Source organism: Oncorhynchus keta, chromosome 14 (genome assembly GCF_023373465.1).
Source record: "Oncorhynchus keta strain PuntledgeMale-10-30-2019 chromosome 14, Oket_V2, whole genome shotgun sequence".
NCBI classification, from domain to species: Eukaryota; Metazoa; Chordata; class Actinopteri; order Salmoniformes; family Salmonidae; genus Oncorhynchus; species Oncorhynchus keta.
The window spans coordinates 9,872,475-9,895,690 of record NC_068434.1 but is presented as its reverse complement, the minus strand read 5'-3'; the positions used below and the strand labels follow the sequence as shown (position 1 = coordinate 9,895,690).

Here is a 23,216-nt window from a genome sequence, read left to right as displayed (position 1 = left end):
TCCTGTGTCTGCAGAGCCCTCACCAGCCCAGGCAGTACAGCTCTGGGGTCCGTACGCCCTGCCCCATGCATCTCATGTTTCCTGGTCTTCCACATTGCAATTTTTATCTGCCTCAACAGGTTTACTCGGCAGTCCCTGTTGGATCAAGGTGAGACATGTATCTCTACCAGTAAACCTGTGAATAATCCTCCACTTTATATCAGCAAGACACTTCTCTATTGGAGGCTTACACAGGGAGGGCCAACATCCTCTCAGAAAATAACCTGGTCCAAAACCCCCTGGCAACCCCGTTGCCCTGGGCCCATGCAGATGGTATTTCTTCACAATCTTCACAGCCACTGCGTACAGACCACCTGGACTTCCGGCGCCGACAGAGATGTCAGCCTCGCTTTGTGTTCCTAGAAAACTATGCAGTATTTAGTTTTTTTTACCTGTTATTTCTTACATTGGAATACAACTTTCCTGAAGCGGATCCTGTGTTTTGCCCACCACAATAGATCGGATCCCAGCCGGCTTCTGGTCAGGCTCCGTAGACGGGCACATTGCGCACCGCTCCCGAGCATACTACTCGCCAATGTCCAGTCTCTTGACAACAAGGTTGATGAAGTCCGAGCAAGGGTAGCATTCCAGAGAGACATAAGAGACTGTAACGTTCTTTGCTTCACGGAAACATGGCTCACTCGAGACATGCTATCGGAGTCGGTACAGCCAGCTGGTTTCTTCACGCATCGTGCCGACTGAAACAAGCATCTTTCTGGTAAGAAGAGGGGCAGGGCGTATGCCTTATGATTAACGAGATGTGGTGTGAACACAACAACATACAGGAACTCAAGTCCTTCTGTTCATCTGACCTAGAATTCCTCACATAATGTTGACCGCATTATCAACCAAGATAATTCTCTTCGTTTATAATCACAGCCGCATATATTCACACCCCAAGCAGACACATCGACGGCGCCGAACAAACTTCATTTGACTCTATGTAAGCTGGAAACTACATATCCTGAGGCTGCATTCATTGTGGTCCTTCTGTAGCTCAGTTGGTAGAGCATGGCGCTTGTAACGCCAGGGTAGTTGGTTCGATTCCCGGGACCACCCATACGTAGGATGTATGCACACATGACTGTAAGTCACTTTGGAAAGAAGCGTCTGCTAAATGGCATATATTATTATTATTATTATATTGTAGCTGGGGATTTTAACAAGGCTAATCTGAAAACAAGACTCACTTAATTCTATCAGCATATCGATTGTGCTACCAGGGCCGGTAAAACCCTGGATCATTGTTATTCTAACTCCCGCAATGCATATAAGGCCCTCCCCAGCCCTCCTTTTGGAAAAGCTGACCACGACTCCATTTTGCTGCTCCCAGCCTATAGACAGAAACTAAAACAGGAAGCTCCCGCGCTCAGGTCTGTTCAACGCTGGTCCGACCAATCTGATTCCATGCTTCAAGATTGCTTAGATTACGTGGATTGGGATATGTTCCGCAAAACTTCAAACAACAACATTGACGAATACGCTGATTCAGTAAGCGAGTTTATTAGCAAGTGCATAGGCGATGTCGTACCCACAGCAATTAGTAAAACATTCCCAAACCAGAAACCGTGGATTAAAGGCAGCATTCGCATGAAATTGAAAGCGAAACCTGCTTTTAACCAGGGCAAGGTGACCGGGAACATGACCGAATACAAACAGTGTAGCTATTCCCTCCGCAAGGCAATCAAACAAGCTAAGCGTCAGTATAGAGACAAAGTAGAGTCACAATTCAACGGCTTAGACACAAGAGGTATGTGGCAGGGTCTACAGTCAATCACGGATTACAAAAAGAAAACCATCCCCGTCGCGGACCAGGATGTCTTGCTCCCAGACAGACTAAACAACTTCTTTGCTCGCTTTGAGGACAATACAGTGCCACTGACACGGCCCGCTACCAAAACCTGTGGACTGTCCTTCACTGCAGCTAACGCGAGTAAAACATTTAGGCCCAGACGGCATCCCCAGCCGAGTCATCAGAGCATGCACAGACCAGCGGCTGGTGTGTTTACGGACATATTCAATCAATCCTTATCCCAGTCTGCTGTTCCCACATGCTTCAAGAGGTCCACCATTGTTCCTGTTCCCAAGAAAGCTAAGGTAACTGAGCTAAACGAATACCGCCCTGTAGCACTCCCTTCCGTCATCACGAGAGACTAGTCAAGGACCATATCACCTCCACCCTACCTGACACCCTAGACCCACTCCAATTTGCTTACCGCACCAATAGGTCAACAGACGACGCATTCGCAACCGCACTGCACACTGCCCTAACCCATCTGGACAAGAGGAATACCTACGTAACAATGCTGTTCATCGACTACAGCTCTGCATTTAACACCATAGTACCCTCCAAACTCGTCATCAAGCTCGAGACCCTGAGTCTCGACCCCGCCCTGTGCAACTGGGTACTGGACTTCCTGAAGGGCCGCACCCAGGTGGTGAGGGTAGGTATCAACATCTCCACCCCGCTGATCCTCAACACTGGGGCCCCACAAGGGTGCGTTCAGAGCCCTCTCCTGTATTCCCTGTTCACCCACAACTGCGTGGCCATGCACACCTTCAACTCAATCATCAAGTTTGCAGACGACACTACAGTGGTAGGCTTGATTACCAACAACGACGAGATGGCCTACAGGGAGCAGGTGAGGGCCCTCGGAGTGTGGTGTCAGGAAAATCACCTCACACTCAACGTTAACAAAACAAAGAAGATGACCATGGACTACAGGAAACAGCAGAAGGAGCACCCCCCTAACCAATTCAACGGAACAGTAGTGGAGAGGGTAGAAAGTTTTAAGTTCCTCTGCGTACACATCATGGACAAACTGAAATGGTCCACCCATACAGACAGCGTGGTGAAGAAGGTGCAGCAGTGCCTCTTCAACCTCAGGAGATCTCAGCAGTGCCTCTTCAACCTCAGGAGGCTTGTCACCAAAAGCACTCACAAACTTTTACAGATGCACAATCGAGGGCATCCTGTCAGGCTTTATCACCACCTGGTACGGCAACTGCTCCGCCCACAACCGTAAGGCTCTCCAGAGGGTAGTGAGGTCTGCACAACGCATCACCGGGGGCAAACTACCTGCCCTCCAGGACACCTACACCACCCGATGTCACAGGAAGGACATAAAGATCATCAAGGACAACAACCACCCGAGCCACTGCCTGTTCACCCCGCTATCATCCAGAAGGCGAGGTCAGTACAGGTGCATCAAAGCAGGGACCGAGAGACTGAAAAACAGCTTCTATCTCAAGGCCATCAGACTGTTAAACAGCCACCACTAACATTGAGTGGCTGCTGCCAACATACTGACTCAACTCCAGCCACTTTAATAATGGAAAAATGGATGTAATTAATGTGTCACTAGCCACATTAAACAATGCCACTTAATATAATGTTTACATCCCCTACATTACTCATCTCATATGTATATACTGTACTCTATACCATCTACTGCATCTTGCCTATGCCGTTCTGTACCATCACTCATTCATATATTTTTACGTACATATTCTTCATCCCTTTACACTTGTGTGTATAAGGTAGTTGTTGTGGAATTGTTAGATTAGATTACTCATTGGTTATTACTTCATTGTCGGAACTAGAAGCACAAGCATTTCGGTACACTCGCATTAACATCTGTTAACCATGTTTATGTGACAAATAGGATTTGATTTGATTTGCTGGCTATGCAAAAGGCCCCCGGTTCCGGAGTCTTGAACGATAGGATCATTCCCTCACTCTCCTGCAGCTGCCGTAATGGTGAAAAGAGGTAGGTCAGTGTCATTCGTCGTTAGACGGTCCAATTGTTACCCAGCAGCTCTCTGAACAAGCCCGGTAGTGCAGCATGGACCTGCTCCACCACAGCCTTTCTGCAGCAGCCTGGTTGAATTCATGGAGGAATCCCACTCCAATGTCGCTGGCAGATTTCCACCGAGCCTCTTCTTGCAGGTCACCCAACTTAGTGAACACCTCTCTCACAAGCCTGGCCCAGCAAGCTGGCAGAGATCAGCACTCTGGTCTGAATGAGTGGGTTGTGAAACAGTGGCTCCTCCATTAGCCATGTTCCTGGCGGAGAGACGTCTCTGTGAGCACAGCGCGGTAGAACGGACTACTGGCTGACATATTGACCTGCTCCAGATCCAACAGGAACAGAGGCCTGTCGTAGTCAAGGTCCCCTGCTCACCCCAGAACAGCCCAACCAGCGTCTCTCCAGCACACCCCCTGCTGGTGCAGAAGTCTCTGTGCAGCTTGTTGATGGAAAGATATCACTCTGGACCCACCGACCCCTGGCCCCCCCTCATGTAAAGGGAGGTGTAAAACTGCTGTGCATATCCAGTGTTTGCCAGACCAAAAGAAATCCACCAGTAACCTCTGCATTTGCTTGATGAGACTCTGTGGGGTGGTGTAGGGGGGGGTCTAACACCATCAGCCTTTGCCCGAGCATTGAAGCATCCAAGATGTTAGCAACCAGGACCTTTCCCCTGAAAGTAATCAGTGGCAACAACCACCACTATTTAGATAACTTATCTGCAACCGTCTCCACCAGCCCCACTCGGTTTCTCTCCAGAAACTATGAGGTCCCCAAGAACTCCCCTAAGAACTTCATCCCTACTCTGCCCCACTGTAACCCCCCAGGAGGACTAGGAGATGCTGTTCTGGCCCACTGTAACCCCCCAGGAAGACTAGGAGATGCTGCTCTGGCCCACTGTAACCCACCAGGGAGACTAGGAGATGCTGCTTTGGCCCACTGTAACCCCCCAGGAAGACTAGGAGATGCTGCTCTGGCCCACTGTAACCCCCAGGAAGACTAGGAGATGCTGCTCTGGCCCACTGTAACCCCCCAGGAAGACTAGGAGATGCTGCTCTGGCCCACTGTAACCCCCCAGGAAGACTAGGAGATGCTGCTCTGGCCCACTGTAACCCCACAGGAAGACTAGGAGATGCTGCTCTGGCCCACTGTAACCCCACAGGAAGACTAGGAGATGCTGCTCTGGCCCACTGTAACCCCACAGGAAGACTAGGAGATCCTGCTCTGGCTCATCTCCCCATAATCAGACCCTCACTCTTCTCCCAGTTCACCTTAGCTCAGGGGTGGGTAATTCCAGTCCTCGAGGCCCTGATTGGTGTCACACTTTTTCTACATCCCCAGCAAACACAGCTGTTTAATCAAATGTCATTCTAAACTGAAGATCATGATTAGGGGATTATTGGAGTCAGGTGTGTTAGCTTGGGCTGGGGAAAAACTGTGACACCAATCAGGCCCCCGAGGACTGGAATTGCCCACCCCAGCTTTGCTGATGCCGCCCCCTCAAACAACACTGAAGATCTGCTAACCTCTTCCAGATCTACCTCCCCTCTAACAAACTCTGTTAGAACCATCATCATAAGCTGACAATGGAACTGTCTCCCCACCTACTGCCCAGGGAACTGACCACTGCAGCCGTTTCCTCAGCCTACACAGCGGTGGTTCTATGGCTAAACAGTAGAGCTGACCCCCTAATCCCTCTCCCAACTGGGACTGGCCGGCTCAGCCCACCCCTGACTTTTACCATAACCGAAGCCCCATAGTACAATAAGTTGACCCCATGATCTAAAACCGATAACCAGGCCAAATGTTTCCACGATCCTTAACAGATAGACATGACACACTCTATCAAAATATTTTTCTTGATCTTTCGAAATGAACCTCAGATTCTGATCATACATCCTACTGATGTCTATCACATCTCTCAAAATAAGCAAGTTGTCCATTATAGTCCACCCAGGCACACAGTATGCCTGCTCCCTGTAAACTATTGTGTCCTAACAACCTTTCAGCCAATTTGTCAAACACTTGGACAGTATTTTATAATCCACACGGAGCAACGACACCGGCTTCCAGTTCTCCTATAAGTCCTCCTTCTTCGGCAGTAGTGACATAGTTCTCAAAGGACCTCTAACAGGACCCCAATGCACGCAAGAAATATTGATAAAACTTGGCTGTCAGTCCATCGACCCTCGGCTCATGGCCTGGGGAGAGCTACTGCACAGCCGCTGTTAGTTCCTGAAACAAAATATCAACCTCCAGCAAAGCACTCTGCTAAGGCCTGAGCTAAGGCATCCGCTGTAGAATCTCAGTGTTGCTCTCACCGTAAAGATCTGCGTAGATGTCCATAGTCATCCTCCTCATCTCCGATGGATCCGACATCAGAGACCCCGAAGGACGACACAGAGCAAGAGGGAGAGAGGGAGCAACCATTACCTACTGTAACGGTCCGACTTTACACCACACCAAAACAACACTACACACTATCTCATCCTGGAATATACAAGGTCTGAGGTCATCTGCCAGTGGCCTAAAGAGCAGGAACCCAGACTTCATCAAAGAAATTGGAAATACAGACAATGTCATCCTACAAGAAACATTGTATAGAGGAGACGGGCCGACTGGTTGCCCTCAATGTTACAGAGAACTGGTAGTCCCATCCACCAAACTACCAGGTGTGAAACAGGGAAGAGACTCAGCAGGGGGTATTCTAATTTCGTATAGAGCAGACCTTACCCACACTATTAAAATTGTCAAAACAGGAATGATTTACATCTGGCTAGAAATGAATAAGGAAACTATCTCAACAGAGAAAAATGTCCTCCTGTGTGCTACCTATGTCCCCCCTACCTATGTCCCCCCTACCTATGTCCCCCCTACCTATGTCCCCCCTACCTATGTCCCCTCAATAGAATCACCATACTTTAACAATGACAGCTTCTCCATCCTAGAGTGGTTGAGCAACCATTTCCCGGCCCAGGGACATACGCTAGTCTGTGGCGACCTAAATGCCAGAACTGGACAAGAACCTGACACTCTTAGCACACAGGGGGACAAACACCTACCTGGAGGTGACAGCATTCCCTCCCAAAATATGTCCCCCTAGACACAACAATGACAAAACAATCAACAAAAACGGGTCACAACACAACTCATGCAGCTCTGTCGCTTGCTGGGTCTGTACATAGTCACCAAATTCAATCCTTTCTAGACAACTTCCTGGACAAAATATTTCTCTGTAATAGTAAAGTTGTAAACTTGACCGTAGAAAGCAGTATATTTGACTTTCAGCTTCCCTATCAACACATTTGAAGAAGACAACCAAAGAAAGTGAACAACAATGACAAATGTTTTGATGAAGAATGCAAAAACCTTTGAAATAAATTGAGAAACCTATCCAACCAAAATCATAGAGACCCAGAAAACCGACCTCTTTACTATGGTGAATCACTAAAACAATACAGAAATACACTACGGAACAAGAAGGAACAGCACGTCAGAAATCAGTTCAATGTAATTGTTGAATCCATAGACTCTAACCACATTGGGGATAATTCTTAGATATGACGCCACAAGATTTGCACACCTGTGTTTGGGGAATTTCTCCAATTCTTCCCTGCAGATCTTCTCAAGCTCTTTCATGTTGGATAGGGAGCGTCGCTGTACAACTATTTTCAGGTCTCTTCAGAGAGTCCGTGCTCTGGCTGGGCCACTCAAGGATGTTCAGAGACTTGTCTCGAAGCTACTGCTGTGTTTTCTTAGCTGTGTGATTAGGGTCATAGTTCTGTTTGAATGTGAACCTTGTGGTGGAAATTCTATCCTTAATCAATAATGAGGAGAGGCAAAATGAATAATTAGTCAAGGTATTAATTTTATTAAAAAACTTGTTACAACATGGAGGCTTGTCACCTCACAGGTGGTGGAGTGAGAGCACCCTGAGTGGAGTTAGCTTCTGTGTTAGGATAGGTCAGGATAGGTGCAACCTCAGCCAATTGGTCCTTCTGTAGCTCAGTTGGTAGAGCATGGCGCTTGTAACGCCAGGGTAGTGGGTTCAATTCCCGGGACCACCCATACGTAGAATGTATGCACACATGACTGTAAGTCACTTTGGATAAAAGCGTCCACTAAATGGCATATATTATTATATATATTAAGAACAATTCAATTCCAAACACCAAGCCCACACATCCTGTGCCAGACCTTCGGCCCCAAATACAGTGCCTTGCGAAAGTATTCGGCCCCCTTGAACGCTCTCTGCGCTTTTAACGGACCTCTGAGACTATCACAGTGCAGGTGCATTTATACGGAGACTTGATTACACACAGGTGGATTGTATTTATCATCAGTAGTCATTTAGGTCAACATTGGATCATTCAGAGATCCTCACTGAACTTCTGGAGAGAATTTGCTGCACTGAAAGTAAAGGGGCTGAATAATTTTGCACGCCCAATTTTTCAGTTTTTGATTTGTTAAAAAAGTTTGAAATATCCAATAAATGTCGTTCCACTTCATGATTGTGTCACACTTGTTGTTGATTCTTCACAAAAAAATACAGTTTTATATCTTCATGTTTGAAGCCTGAAATGTGGCAAAAGGTCGCAAAGTTCAAGGGGGCCGAATACTTTCGCAAGGCACTGTACAAAGAACTTGATGTTTTGTTCAGTACTTAGAACTTAGGACATTTGTTGTTACTTAGTTTTCCACTTTGAACTATGGGAGAGAACAATCGCTCCTTAGGAGAAGGTGACTGATGCACAGACACTGCGGAGACAAGTGATTGGTTCCCCATTACTCACGCCATCCCTTCACATGGTTTTCAATAAAGACACACAGTTCACATATGGAAACAATGTTTCCTTCTGACCTCCTTTGCCACACCCCTTTGCTGATATTCTGCATAGCAACAGGGACATGTGATAGACAAGCCTGACTTCTCCCCTCTCTGGACCCCAGGTGACTGAGGCACATATGGGAGGATGTACAGCTGCCAACCCCAGAGTCCGAAAGGAGACGTTCTAATGTCAAGAGTTCAACAGTTCAATCATATAACCATATTCTGCAGATAAGACATCTCAATTATCTTTGTTACTTAGCTTATATGAGTTAGTTAAAGAATCTCAAGTCCAATGCCTAGGCTTAAAGAAGGATATTTTAGTACACAAACATTAGTATTGTTTAACAGAAAATTTCCCTCACAAACTTCGCCCCAGTCTGAGGTCCTGAGCGCTCTGGAGCAGGTTTTCATCAAGGATCTCTCTGTACTTTGCTCAGTTCATCTTTCCCTCAATCCTGACTAGTCTCACAGTCCTTGCTGCTGCCACCACCATGCTTCACAATAGGGATGGTGCCACCACCATGCTTCACAATAGGGATGGTGCCAGGTTTCCTCCAGACGTGACGCTTGGCATTCAGGCCAAAGAGTTCAATCTTGGTTTCGTCAGACCAGAGAATCGTGTTTCTCATGGTCTGAGAGTCCTTTAGGTGCCTTTTGGCAAACTCCAAGCAGGATTTCATGTTCCTTTTACTGAGGAGTGGCTTCTGTTTGGCCACTCAATCATAAAGGCCTGATTGGTGGAGTGCTGCAGAGATTGTTGTGCTTCTCCCACTTCCAAAGAGGAACTCTGGAGCTCTGTCAGAGTGACCAAGTGATTCTTGGTCACCTCCCTGACCAAGGCCCTTCTTCCTCAATTGCTCAGTTTGGCCGGGCGGCCCCTACTAGAAAGAGTTGTATTGGTTCCAAACTTCTTCCATTTAAGAATGTTGGGGACCACTGTGTTCTTGGGGACCTTCAATGCTGCAGAATTGTTTTTGGTACCCTCCAGAGATCTGTGCCTCAACACAATCCTGTCTCTGAGCTCTACGGACAATTCCTTCGACCTTCGGCTTTGTTTTTGCTCTGACGTGCACTGTCAACTGTGGGACCTTATATAGACAGGTGTGTGCCTTTCCTTATCATATCCAATCAACTGAATGTACCACAGCTGGACTCCAATCAAGTTGTAGAAACACATCAAGGATGATCAATGGAAACAGAATGCACCTGCGCTCAAATGGTCTTATTACTTATGTAAATAAGGTATTTCTGTTTTTTAAAACTTTTTATTAATACTTTGGCAGCAACAACAAAAACGTTATAATATAATATATGCCATTTAGCAGACGCTTTTATCCAAATGTATGTGTGCATACATTCTACGTATGGGTGGTCCCGGGGATCGAACCCACTACCGTGGCGTTACAAGCGCCATGCTCTACCAACTGAGCTACAGAAGGACCATGTGTATTGTGTATTATGTGGTATTGTGTGTTGATTGATAAACAGTTTGTGTTTGTGTTTAATCCATTTTAGAATTACCCTGTAACGTAACAATATGTGGGAAAAAATCAATGGGTCTGAATACTTTCAGGAAGCACTGTATATCAATGAATCGGCGAGGGCGAGACAAGAGAGAGAGACAAGAGAGACAAGAGAGAGACACAAGAGACAAGAGAGAGATATGAGAGAGAGAAACAAGAAAGAAGAGAGAGACAAGAGAAAGAGACAAGAGAGAGAGAGGAGAGACAAGATACAAGACAGAGAGAGACAAGAGAGAGAGAGACAAAAGACGAGATAGAGAGAATAGACAAGAGAGAGAGCCAAGCCTCCCTATCAAATCTAAAAATCTCAAATAGAAAACCGAAGAAAATTAACAACAATGACAAATGGTTTGATGAAGAAAGCAAAAAATCTAAGAAAGAAACTGAGAAACCTGTCCAACCAAAAACATAGAGACCCGGAAAACCTGAGTCTACGCCTTCACTATGGTGAATCACTAAAACAATACAGAAATACACTACGGAAAAAGAAGGAACAGCATGTCAGAAATCAGCTAAATGTAATTGAAGAATCCATAGACTCTAACCACTTCTGTGAAAATTGGAAAACACTAAACAAACAACAACACGAAGAATTATCTATCCAAAATGGAGATGTATGGGTAAACCACTTCTCCAATCTTTTTGGCTGTATAACAAAGAATAAAGAGCAAAAACATATACATGATCAAATACAGATCTTAGAATCAACTATTAAAGACTACCAGTGGATTCTCCAATTACATTGAATGAGTTACAGGACAAAATAAAAACCCTCCAACCCAAAATGGCCTGTGGTGTTGATGGTATCCTCAATGAAATGATCAAATATACAGACAACAAATTCCAATTGGCTATACTAAAACTCTTTAACATCATCCTTAGCTCTGGCATCTTCCCCAATATTTGGAACCAAGGACTGATCACCCCAATCCACAAAAATTGAGACAAATTTGACCCCAATAACTACCGTGGAATATGCGTCAACAGTAACCTTGGGAAAATCCTCTGCATTATCATTAACAGCAGACTCGTACACTTCCTCAATGAAAACAATGTACTGAGCAAATGTCAAATTGGCTTTTTACCAAATTACCGTACAACAGACCATGTATTCACCCTGCACACCTTAATTGACAACCAAACAAACCAAAACAAAGGCAAAGTCTTCTCATGCTTTGTTGATTTCAAAAAAGCCTTTGACTCAATTTGGCATGAGAGTCTGCTATACAAACTGATGGAAAGTGGTGTTGCGGTTAAAATTAGCAAAAAACACACACATTTCTTCACACAGGGTCGTGGGGTTAGACAGGGATGCAGCTTAAGCCCCACCCTCTTCAACATATATATCAACGAACTGGCGCGGGCACTAGAAAAGTCTGCAGCACCCGGCCTCACCCTACTAGAATCCAAAGTGAAATGTCTACTGTTTGCTGATGATCTGGTACTTCTGTCACCAACCAAGGAGGGCCTACAGCAGCACCTAGATCTTATGCACAGATTCTGTCAGACCTGGGCCCTGACAGTAAATCTCAGTAAGACCAAAATAATGGTGTTCCAAAAAAGGTCCAGTCACCAGGACCACAAATACAAATTCCATCTAGACACTGTTGCCCTAGAGCACACAAAAAAACTGTACATACCTTGGCCTAAACATCAGCGCCACAGGTAACTTCCACAAAGCTGTGAACGATCTGAGAGACAAGGCAAGAAGGGCATTCTATGCCATCAAAAGGAACATAAATTTCAACATACCAATTAGGATTTGGCTAAAAATACTTGAATCAGTCATAGAGCCCATTGCCCTTTATGGTTGTGAGGTCTGGGGTCCGCTCACCAACCAAGACTTCACAAAATGGGACAAACACCAAATTGAGACTCTGCACGCAGAATTCTGCAAAAATATCCTCCGTGTACAACGTAGAACACCAAATAATGCATGCAGAGCAGAATTAGGCCGATACCCACTAATTATAAAAATCCAGAAAAGAGCTGTTAAATTCTATAACCACTTAAAAGGAATTGATTCCCAAACCTTCCACAACAAAGCCATCACCTACAGAGAGATGAACCTGGAGAAGAGTCCCCTAAGCAAGCTGGTCCTGGGGCTCTGTTCACAAACACACCCTACAGAGTCCCAGGACAGCGGCACAATTAGACCCAAACAAATCATGAGAAAACAAAAAGATAATTACTTGACACATTGGAAAGAATTAACAAAAAAACAGAGCAAACTAGAATGCTATTTGGCCCTACACAGAGAGTACACAGTGGCAGAATACCTGACCACTGTGACTGACCCAAAATTAAGGAAAGCTTTGACTATGTACAGACTCAGCGAGCATAGCCTTGCTATTGAGAAAGGCCGCCGTAGGCAGACATGGCTCTCAAGAGAAAACAGGCTATGTGCTCACTGCCCACAAAATGAGGTGGAAACTGAGCTGCACTTCCTAACCTCCTGCCCAATGTATGACCATATTAGAGAGACATATTTCCCTCAGATTACACAGATCCACAAAGAATTCGAAAACAAATCCAATTTTGAAAAACTCCCATATCTACTGGGTGAAATTCCACAGTGTGCCATCAAAGCAGTAAGATTTTAGTGTGCTGTGCTTTTACACTGTTGCCACGAGAAAAGGGCAACCAGTGAAGAACACACACCATTGTAAATACAACCCATATCTATGCTTATTTATTTTATCTTGTGTCCTTTACCATTTGTACATTGTTAAGACACTGTATATATATATATATATATATATATATATATATATATATATATATATATATATATATAATATGACATTTGTAATGCCTTTATTGTTCTGAAACTTCTGTATGTGTGATGTCTACTGTTAATTTTTATTGTTTATTTCACTTTATATATTATCTACCTCACTTGCTTTGGCAATGTTAACACATGTTTCCCATGCCAATAAAGCCATTGAATTGAATTGAATTGAATTGAGAGAAAGAGAGACATTAGAGAGAAGAGAGAGCGAGACATTAGAGAGAGAGACAAGAGAGAGAGAGAGAGACAAGAGAGAGAGAGACGAGAGAGAGAGACAAGAGAGAGATGAGAGAGAGAGACAAGAGAGAGAAAGAGAGACTTACTGATTAGGAGGAAAGTATTGACTTTAAAATCAGTTAGTTTAGCATGAGAGATTAGTCAATGAGTTTCCCATCGCTGTATGTAATACCTCAGATGCTATCAGAGTGTTTTCAGTTTCACGATCTGTAAAAACACACTGATGTATGCCAATATATCAATTTTGTATAGTTTCTACTGCTGGTCTCCACTACACTTTCTCTCAGTCTATTGATAATCACCTGAATCCTTTTCACCCTCTTAGTAACAACAGAACGAAGTGACTCACTCGTGTTTAAAAACACTTTTAAAAAAGTTACTCAACTGCATGGTGTCCATATTTTTTTTATTTCACCTTTATTTAACCAGGCAAGTCAGTTAAGAACACATTCTTATTTATTCTTACTTACTTATTCTTATTGACAGCCTGGGAACAGTGCATGGTGGCTAACTGCCTGTTCAGGGGCAGAACGACAGATGTCAGCTCGGGGGTTTAAACTCACAACCTTCTGGTTACTAGTCCAATGCTCTAACCACTAGGCTCTAACCACTAGGCTACGCTGCCGCCCCAGCCTCCATCTCAGCAGAACTTCTAATATGGATTCTCTCTGCCACACCTGCTGTCTCTAGCTCTGAATGATCGACTTTGAAAAGCCAACTGACATTTACTCCTGAGGTGCTGACCTGTTTCACCCTCTACAACTACTGTGATTATTATTATTTTACCATGCTGGTCATCTTTTAACGTTTGAACATCTTGGCCATGTTCTGTTATAATCTCCACCCGGCACAGCCAGAAGAGGACTGGCCACCCCTCAAAGCCTGGTTCCTCTCTAGGTGTCTTCCTAGGTTCCTGCCTTTCTAGGGAGTTGTTCCCTAGCCACCGTGCTTCTACATCTGCATTGCTTGCTGTTTGGGGTTTTAGGCTGGGTTTCTGTATAGCATTTTGTGACATCGGATGATGTAAAAAGGGCTTTAAAAAATAAATGTGATTGGTTGACATACCTCCAATCATATCTCCTTTTGTTTGATATGACGTAGTTTGTTCCTGTGATGTCAGGTGAGGACATGTCTCTGGTTTTTGCTCTATAACAGAAGGCCTCGTGCCGTGCTCCTCTTTCCAAAATATAGACAGAGATCCATTTTTCAGTATCTTCAAACGCCATGGCTCAGCAGTTTGGCACTGACATGGGGGAATGTCTTTGTTTACACTTGGGTTAGCATCAGGCTGAAAATGCATATTTTACTATCCCTATGGGACACTAGCTTTCTTACTGCTTGTTTTTACACCAGTTATCCAATATAACATCAACAAATAAATCAACATTCAAATATGAGGGCCTCCCGGGTGGCGCAGTGGTAAAGGGCGCTGTACTGCAGCGCCAGCTGTGCCACCAGAGACTCTATGTTCGCGCCCAGGCTCTGTCGTAACCGGCCGCGACCGGGAAGTCCGTGGGGCGACGCACAATTTGCCCAGCGTCGTCCGGGTTAGGGAGGGTTTGGCTGTTAGGGAAATCCTTGTCTCATCGCGTACCAGAGACTCCTGTGGTGGGCTGGGCGCAGTGCACGCTAACCAAGGTTGCCAGGTGCACAGTGTTTCCTCCGACACATTGGTGCGGCTGGCTTCCGGGTTGGATGCGCGCTGTGTTAAGAAGCAGTGCAGCTTGGTTAGGTTGTGTATCAGAGGACGCATGACTTTCAACCTTCATCTCTCCCGAGCCCGTACGGGAGTTGTAGCAATGAGACAAGATAGTAGCTACTAAAAACAATTGGATATCACAAAATTGGGGAGAAAAAGGGGTTAAAATTCAAAACAAAACATTCAAATATGGACAGTAACATATAGCGTAGATCATTGGCACCCTATTTCTCAATACCGTGCACTACTTTTCATCAGTGCCCTGTGCCAGGAGTGGACAAAATAAATGGGATAGGGTGCCATTTGGGAGATCATTGAAAGATACATTTTTTTTTTGGGGGGGGGGGTCCATATTGTTGTGGACTAAGACGTGTGCACAGCTGTGAATATTTGTAGTTACATCCTGGTATCTATTGAATTGGCTGCTTCTACTCTCTGGCCATATTCAGGAATGTGATGAGGCCAGGACAGGCCGAGGCGGCAGATGCCTGGGAACGCTCGGGCCTCCGATATCACAGCCGAAGTAACACCTGCTCCTCACTCTAGAGGGAAAGAGAGAGAGAGAGAGAGAGAGAGAGAGAGAGACAGAGAGCGAGACAGAGAGAGACAGAGAGAGAGAGAGAGAGAGAGAGAGAGAGAGAGAGAGAGAGAGAGACAGAGAGAGAGACAAAGAGAGAGAGAGACAGAGAGGGGGGAGAAAAACGGAGAGAGAAAATGGGTGGTGGGAGAGAAAGAGAGAGAAAAGATTGACAGAGAGGAAAGCAAGTCTCTTTGATGATAACAAGTCCAGTCTTAGAGGGACTGACGGACTGAGGGAGACGTCGAGGGAGAGCGGTGGTGATAAGCAACTAGGAGGATGAGAGGCACAGACACAAGCTTCTTATCAGATCTCCTCCTCTGTGTCTTAATTGTGGAAATGCGAAGCACAGTAATTAAATCACCCACGGGAGATCAGATTCTGATTGCCGTCTGCGTGTTCAGTGAGATACACGTGAGGGAATGAACGTTGTCGTGTGTGTTTTTTTTTTTGCTGAATAGAGTTGGTCTTATCAGATTGCAAATTGCGAGCAATTGCTCTTGTAGTGATGATTCATCAAGGCTTTGTTTTACTGTCCACGCGAGACACTCGAAGGATATCTCCTATTGTTTCACTGCTGTCCGCGCTAATTTTTTTTCGCTTTCCGCTCTGATTCCAGTTTCCAATTGAAGCCACCAGAGGAGGCTGGTGGGAGGAGCTATAGGAGGACAGTCTCAATCTAATGGCCGGAATGGAATCAATGGAACGTTATCAAACAAATCATACATATGGAAACCACATGTTTGACTCAGTTCCATTTATGACATTCCAGCCATTACAATGAGACTGTCATCCTATAGCTCCTCCCACCAGCCTCCTCTGAAAGTCACGCAACATGTGCACGCACCCCCACACACACACACACACACACACAGACACACAGACACACAGATACAGACACACACACACACACACAGACACACACACACACACACACACACACACACACACACACACACACACACACACACACACACACACACACACACACACACACACACACACACACACACACACACACACACACACACACAGCCTGTACATATAGATTGGTTGTGTGCATCACAGCATGGTGTAAAAGCACAGCACACTAACCTGGGTCAAAATCTAGGAAAAATATTTGACTGCATTGGAGTTAAAACACATTTCAACCCTTGTCATCACCAGGGAAATTAAATAATTGTGTGTCTGCCTTTCTCTTACAGATTTTGACCAAGGCGAGTGTGGCAAAAACAAATTCTGAATCTGTATGATCAGCTAGACATTCAGAGAACCTAATTTCAAAGCTTTTAGAGACAACATAACCAATGATATGTTTAGGATAGAAGTACCCTCTCCTCTCCTTGTTATTTCAACATGCTTCACTGCTCTAACAGAGAGGTGATTATCTGAAACGGACTGCTCTCTCCCGAGTGTCCCTTCCCTGACCCCTAGAATGAGATGTTCACACAGCATTGAATGGACTGTGAAGTCAATGCCGAGTAGAGGTGGCAGCTGACCGCCCAAGCTCTGACACGGTTCGGCGTGTATCCCACGGCAACGAACCACTGCTGCTAATGTTAACCACCAGGGTGTCATTAAGTATCCATGGCCACATTAATCTATCATCACATCAGAGATGGAGAGATCGAGAGGGAGGACAAAGGAGGGAGGGAGTAGAAAGAAAGATGATGTTTGAGAGAGGTCAAGAACTTGTTCGGGGGAGTGAAGGACTAAAATGGGAGGAGACAGATCGAATGCCATAATCAACAACTAGGACATTGTCTAATTTCAGGTAACGTGTGGAAAATTGTCTCAAATGCCAACGTGATCACTGGGGAGCACCGAGTTAGATTAGGGTGGAATCGAAAATGACAAATCTATGCTTCCTCATCTGGGCTCAGTGGCTAAAGGTTCAACAGTTCTTTGTCAGATGTTACCTGATCAAGACTGCACGGTGTCCATATTAGGACAGCCTCTATCACAGTAGGACTTGTTTTCATTCTCAGTAGGACTTGTTTTCATTCTCAGTAGGACTTGTTTTCATTCTCAGTAGGACTTGTTTTCATTCTCAGCAGGACTTGTTTTCATTCTCAGTAGGACTTGTTTTCATTCTCAGTAGGACTTGTTTTCATTCTCAGTAGGACTTGTTTTCATTCTCAGTAGGACTTGTTTTCATTCTCAGTAGGACTTGTTTTCATTCTCAGTAGGACTTGTTTTCATTCTCAGCAGGACTTGTTTTCATTCTCAGTAGGACTTGTTTTCATTCTCAGTAGGACTTGTTTTCATTCTCAGTAGGACTTGTTTTCATTCTCAGTAGGACTTGTTTTCAATCTCAGTAGGACTTGTTTTCATTCTCAGTAGGACTTGTTTTCAATCTCAGTAGGACTTGTTTTCATTCTCAGTAGGACTTGTTTTCATTCTCAGTAGGACTTGTTTTCATTCTCAGCAGGACTTGTTTTCATTCTCAGTAGGACTTGTTTTCATTCTCAGCAGGACTTGTTTTCAATCTCAGTAGGACTTGTTTTCATTCTCAGCAGGACTTGTTTTCATTCTCAGCAGGACTTGTTTTCATTCTCAGCAGGACTTGTTTTCATTCTCAGCAGGACTTGTTTTCAATCTCAGCAGGACTTGTTTTCATTCTCAGCAGGACTTGTTTTCATTCTCAGTAGGACTTGTTTTCATTCTCAGCAGGACTTGTTTTCATTCTCAGCAGGACTTGTTTTCATTCTCAGCAGGACTTGTTTTCAATTCTCAGCAGGACTTGTTTTCATTCTCAGCAGGACTTGTTTTCAATCTCAGCAGGACTTGTTTTCAACCTCAGCAGGACTTGTTTTCAACCTCAGCAGGACTTGTTTTCAACCTCAGCAGGACTTGTTTTCAACCTCAGCAGGACTTGTTTTCAACCTCAGCAGGTGTGAGGCATGTAACATTCACAACATTGTATAATTTAGTCATCAGCATAAATATTCCTCATTATTGAACATTTGATGATGTTTTACATTATGAACATAGATAGTTTTCACCCCATTATGTTATCCTTCTTAATAAACAACCCTTTTAGAGTTAAGTGGTGCCTGAGTATTGCATGTACTATAGTAATGACAGCCTTTTGGGTGAATGGCACTTGATAATTCCAATCCTTCTCTTTCACACTGTTCTGTTGTTGCTCTGGGTTACAGTTTCCCCTAGGTTCAGATCTAGAATCAGATTCCCCTCACCAATCCTAACCTTAACCATTAGCTGAGGAAAATGCACAACTCACCCAGGATGTTTACCATCTATATCTTGAACAGAACACATGTAAAAATATCATTTTGAAGATCACTTTTGAAAAATCTAATACTCGTCTATCAAAAAAAATTGCACACAAGCAGGTGAAGAAAAGGTAAAAGTTGCGAATTGTGTTCAGAAACCGTTGGTGACAGGTGAAATGCTGTGTGTGAAATTTAGAAACCGTTGGTGACAGGTGAAATGCTGTGTGTGAAATTCAGAAACCATTGGTGACAGGTGAAATGCTGTGTGTGAAATTCAGAAACCGTTGGTGACAGGTGAAATGCTGTGTGTGGGATTCCAAGAGGCATCCATGCAAGGTGGCAGCTAGTACTGCTAATACTGATTCTTACTGAAGCCTGTAGAAAAACACCCATCATGCTACAGCGGACACACCACAACAAACGTGGGGCTTGAAAGCCACAAAAGGTCACACACTCATACGTTCATACACACACACAGTGCACACGGGCTACTCATGTCACAAACACACACGCACGCACGCACACGCACGCACACGCACGCACGCACGTACGCATGCACACGCACGCACACATACACACACACACACACACACACACACACACACACACACACACACACACACACACACACACACACACACACACACACACACACACACACACACACACACACACACACACACACACACACACACACACACACACACACACACACACACACACACACTCATAACAGCCAGGACTCTGCTTTGTGCCCCCTCAGGTGTCTCCTGGCTGTGATACAGTGCTGGTGAATGGGAAGGAGATGCGTGGTAGACAGTCTCTGATGGTCAACTTCACCTACCTGTACCTGAGCACCCAGCTGGAGCTGACTGTGTGGGTGCCTCGTCTGCCCCTGCAGATGGACGTGTCTGACACGGAACTCAGCCAGGTCAAGGGATGGAGGGTGCCCATCTTTTCCAACAAGAGGTGAAAAGAGAGCGAACGAGAGAGAGAGAAAGGGAGAGAGGGGGGGAGAGAGAGAGAGAGAGAGAGAGAGAGAGAGAGAGAGAGAGAGAGAGAGAGAGAGAGAGAGAGAGAGAGAGAGAGGGAGGGAGGTTTGGGAGGGAGGGAGGGAGGTTTGGGAGGGAGGTTTGGGAGGGAGGTTTGGGGAGGGAGGGAGGGAGGTTTGGGAGGGAGGGAGGGAGGGAGGGAGGAGAGGAGGTTTGGGAGGGAGGGAGGGAGGAGGGAGGTTTGGGAGGGAGGGAGGGAGGGAGGGAGAGAGAGAGAGAGAGAGAGAGAGAGAGAGAGAGAGAGAGAGAAGAATGGTGCGTATGAGTGTGTATTCTTGTTCCATGTACTATTCTAAATGTTTTACCTGCATGTGGGTTTGGGAAATGATATGTTGTATTGGGCATGGTGTGTGTATAGGGCTTTATTTTCTACTGCAGGATGTGGGTAGTAAGTGTGAAACAACATTATGGAAAAGAAGCCAGCGCTTCCTGCTATTTCCTGTCAGGTCAAGGTTTTGACTGACACAGCTGTTACTAAGGACGACTATTATTAGGTCATGTTCTTGCATCACTCACTGCTCACAGCTTCTGACATGCATGTACCTACAGCAGACTAGGCATATGCTTACTGAATACATCCGTCAAGCCATGGCACATTGAAGCATTGGACGCCTTCTTTCCCCATTTAGTCGCAAGTACATGTTATGGTCTCGCTCTCAAGGTTCCATTTCATGTTGTTTTGTTCCCGCCGAGACACCAGGAGGGCTGGTGGTGGTGGGGTGGGGGAAATGGGGCAGGATTCCTGTTGTGGGGGGGTTGTTAAAAGATGTGTGTGCTCACATAGGTTTTTGTAAGTGGTTTTTCAGCTTCATTCCATTACACAGAGCTGAAAAAACGGCAGAAACTTCAGATGCTGTGGAGTGAAGATTCTAAACAACATCAAACCCTTACTGTGCTTTTTGAACAGGCTAATCCAGGGGATTAATGTTTTGCCAGCCTACTGGTATTAGCATGAATAACATGTGCTGCAGGGGCAGTTGGTTCATGACCAACATCTCTATGTCCCTCTTCCCCCTCCGTAGGCCCACCCGCGACAGTGAGGATGACGAGGATGATGAGAGGAAGGGAAAAGGCTGCACGCTACAGTACCAGTATGCCCTGGTGAGGGTGCTCACCCACTTTGTAGCGGAGCCAGCAGCCCCTGGCGGGGAGCTAGTCTACATGCTGGGGGTGGACTGGCAGGCAGACATCACAGACCTGGTTCTGGACTACCTGAAGGTGGAAGACCCACGCATTGCCCGGCTGCTGGAGGGACGCATCCTGATGGGCAAGGACCTGGGCATCACCACTATCCAGGTACACACTTAGCCCACTGAGCTAAAGCCTAGGCCTCATCCCCATCCAGGTACACACTTAGCCCACTGAGCTAAAGCCTAGGCCTCATCACCATCCAGGTACACACTTAGCCCACTGAGCTAAAGCCTAGGCCTCATCACCATCCAGGTACACACTTAGCCCACTGAGCTAAAGCCTAGGCCTTATCACCATTCAGGTACACACTTTGTAGACTTAACCAGTGAATGAGATCTGCAGGGAACTGTCTAAGTCACCAACCATGGTCATCTCAGTCTCCAACCATGATCATCTCAGTCACCAGCTGAGCTAAAGCCATGGCCTCATCACCAATGGTCCAGTCAATAGCCATGGTCACTTCAGCCCAGCCATGGTCGCTCAAACCATGGGCCTCATCACCATTCATGGTCGTCTCAGTCACACCATTTGTCAATAGCCACTTAACCAGTGAATGAGATCTGCCAGGTCGTCTCAACCATGGTCGTCTAAGTCACCAACCATGGTCATCTCAGTCTCCAACCATGATCATCTCAGTCACCAGCCATGGTCGTCTCAGTCAATAGCCATGGCCGTCTCAGTCACCAGCAATGGTCGTCTCAGTCAATAGCCATGGTCGTCTCAGTCACCAGCCATGGTCGTCTCAGTCACCAACCATGGTCGTCTCAGTCACCAACCATGGTCGTCTCAGTCACCAACCATGGTCGTCTCAGTCACCAACCATGGTCGTCTCAGTCACCAACCATGGTCGTCTCAGTCAATAGCCATGGTCGTCTCAGTCACCAACCATGGTCGTCTCAGTCACCAACCATGGTCGTCTCAGTCTCCAACCATGGTCGTCTCAGTCACCAACCATGGTCGTCTCAGTCACCAACCATGGTCGTCTCAGTCACCAACCATGGCCGTCTCAGTCACCAACCATGGTCGTCTCAGTCACCAACCATGGCCGTCTCAGTCAATAGCCATGGTCGTCTCAGTCTCCAGCCATGGTCGTCTCAGTCAATAGCCATGGCCGTCTCAGTCAATAGCCATGGCCGTCTCAGTCACCAACCATGGCCGTCTCAGTCAATAGCCATGGTCGTCTCAGTCAATAGCCATGGTCGTCTCAGTCACCAACCATGGTCGTCTCAGTCACCAACCATGGTCGTCTCAGTCACCAACCACGGTCGTCTCAGTCTCCAACCATGGCCGTCTCAGTCAATAGCCATGGTCGTCTCAGTCTCCAGCCATGGCCGTCTCAGTTAATAGCCATGGCCGTCTCAGTCAATAGCCATGGCCGTCTCAGTCACCAACCATGTCAATAGCCGTCTCAGTCAATAGCCATGGCCGTCTCAGTCACCAACCATGGCCGTCTCAGTCAATAGCCATGGCCGTCTCAGTCAATAGCCATGGCCGTCTCAGTCACCAACCATGGTCGTCTCAGTCACCAATCATGGTCGTCTCAGTCACCAACCATGGTCGTCTCAGTCACCAACCATGGTCGTCTCAGTCACCAACCATGGCCGTCTCAGTCACCAACCATGGCCGTCTCAGTCACCAACCATGGTCGTCTCAGTCAATAGCCATGGTCGTCTCAGTCACCAACCATGGTCGTCTCAGTCAATAGCCGTGGTCGTCTCAGTCACCAACCATGGTCGTCTCAGTCACCAACCATGGTCGCTCAGTCAGTCACCAACCATGGTCGTCTCAGTCAATAGCCATGGTCGTCTCAGTCACCAACCATGATCGTCTCAGTCACCAACCATGATCGTCTCAGTCACCAACCACGGTCGTCTCAGTCTCCAACCATGGCCGTCTCAGTCAATAGCCATGGTCGTCTCAGTCTCCAGCCATGGCCGTCTCAGTTAATAGCCATGGCCGTCTCAGTCAATAGCCATGGCCGTCTCAGTCACCAACCATGGCCGTCTCAGTCAATAGCCATGGCCGTCTCAGTCAATAGCCATGGCCGTCTCAGTCACCAACCATGGCCGTCTCAGTCAATAGCCATGGCCGTCTCAGTCAATAGCCATGGTCGTCTCAGTCAATAGCCATGGCCGTCTCAGTCACCAACCATGGTCGTCTCAGTCTCCAACCATGGCCGTCTCAGTCAATAGCCATGGTCGTCTCAGTCACCAATCATGGTCGTCTCAGTC

The 23,216-nt window shown here is 46.2% G+C and overlaps 1 protein-coding gene across 16 annotated transcripts in view; it reads left to right on the top strand.

Moving 5' to 3' along the window:
• si:dkey-215k6.1 (transmembrane protein 132C) overlaps positions 1-23,216 on the top strand; it is a 503,239-nt gene that overhangs the window by 464,918 nt on the left and 15,105 nt on the right. For all 16 annotated transcript variants that reach the window (XM_052461021.1, XM_052461012.1, XM_052461023.1 and 13 more), the window contains exons 6-7: positions 19,506-19,711; positions 20,817-21,090. In XM_052461021.1, the coding sequence (XP_052316981.1) occupies positions 19,506-19,711; positions 20,817-21,090 (480 nt within the window). The remainder of the gene's footprint in view (positions 1-19,505; positions 19,712-20,816; positions 21,091-23,216) is intronic.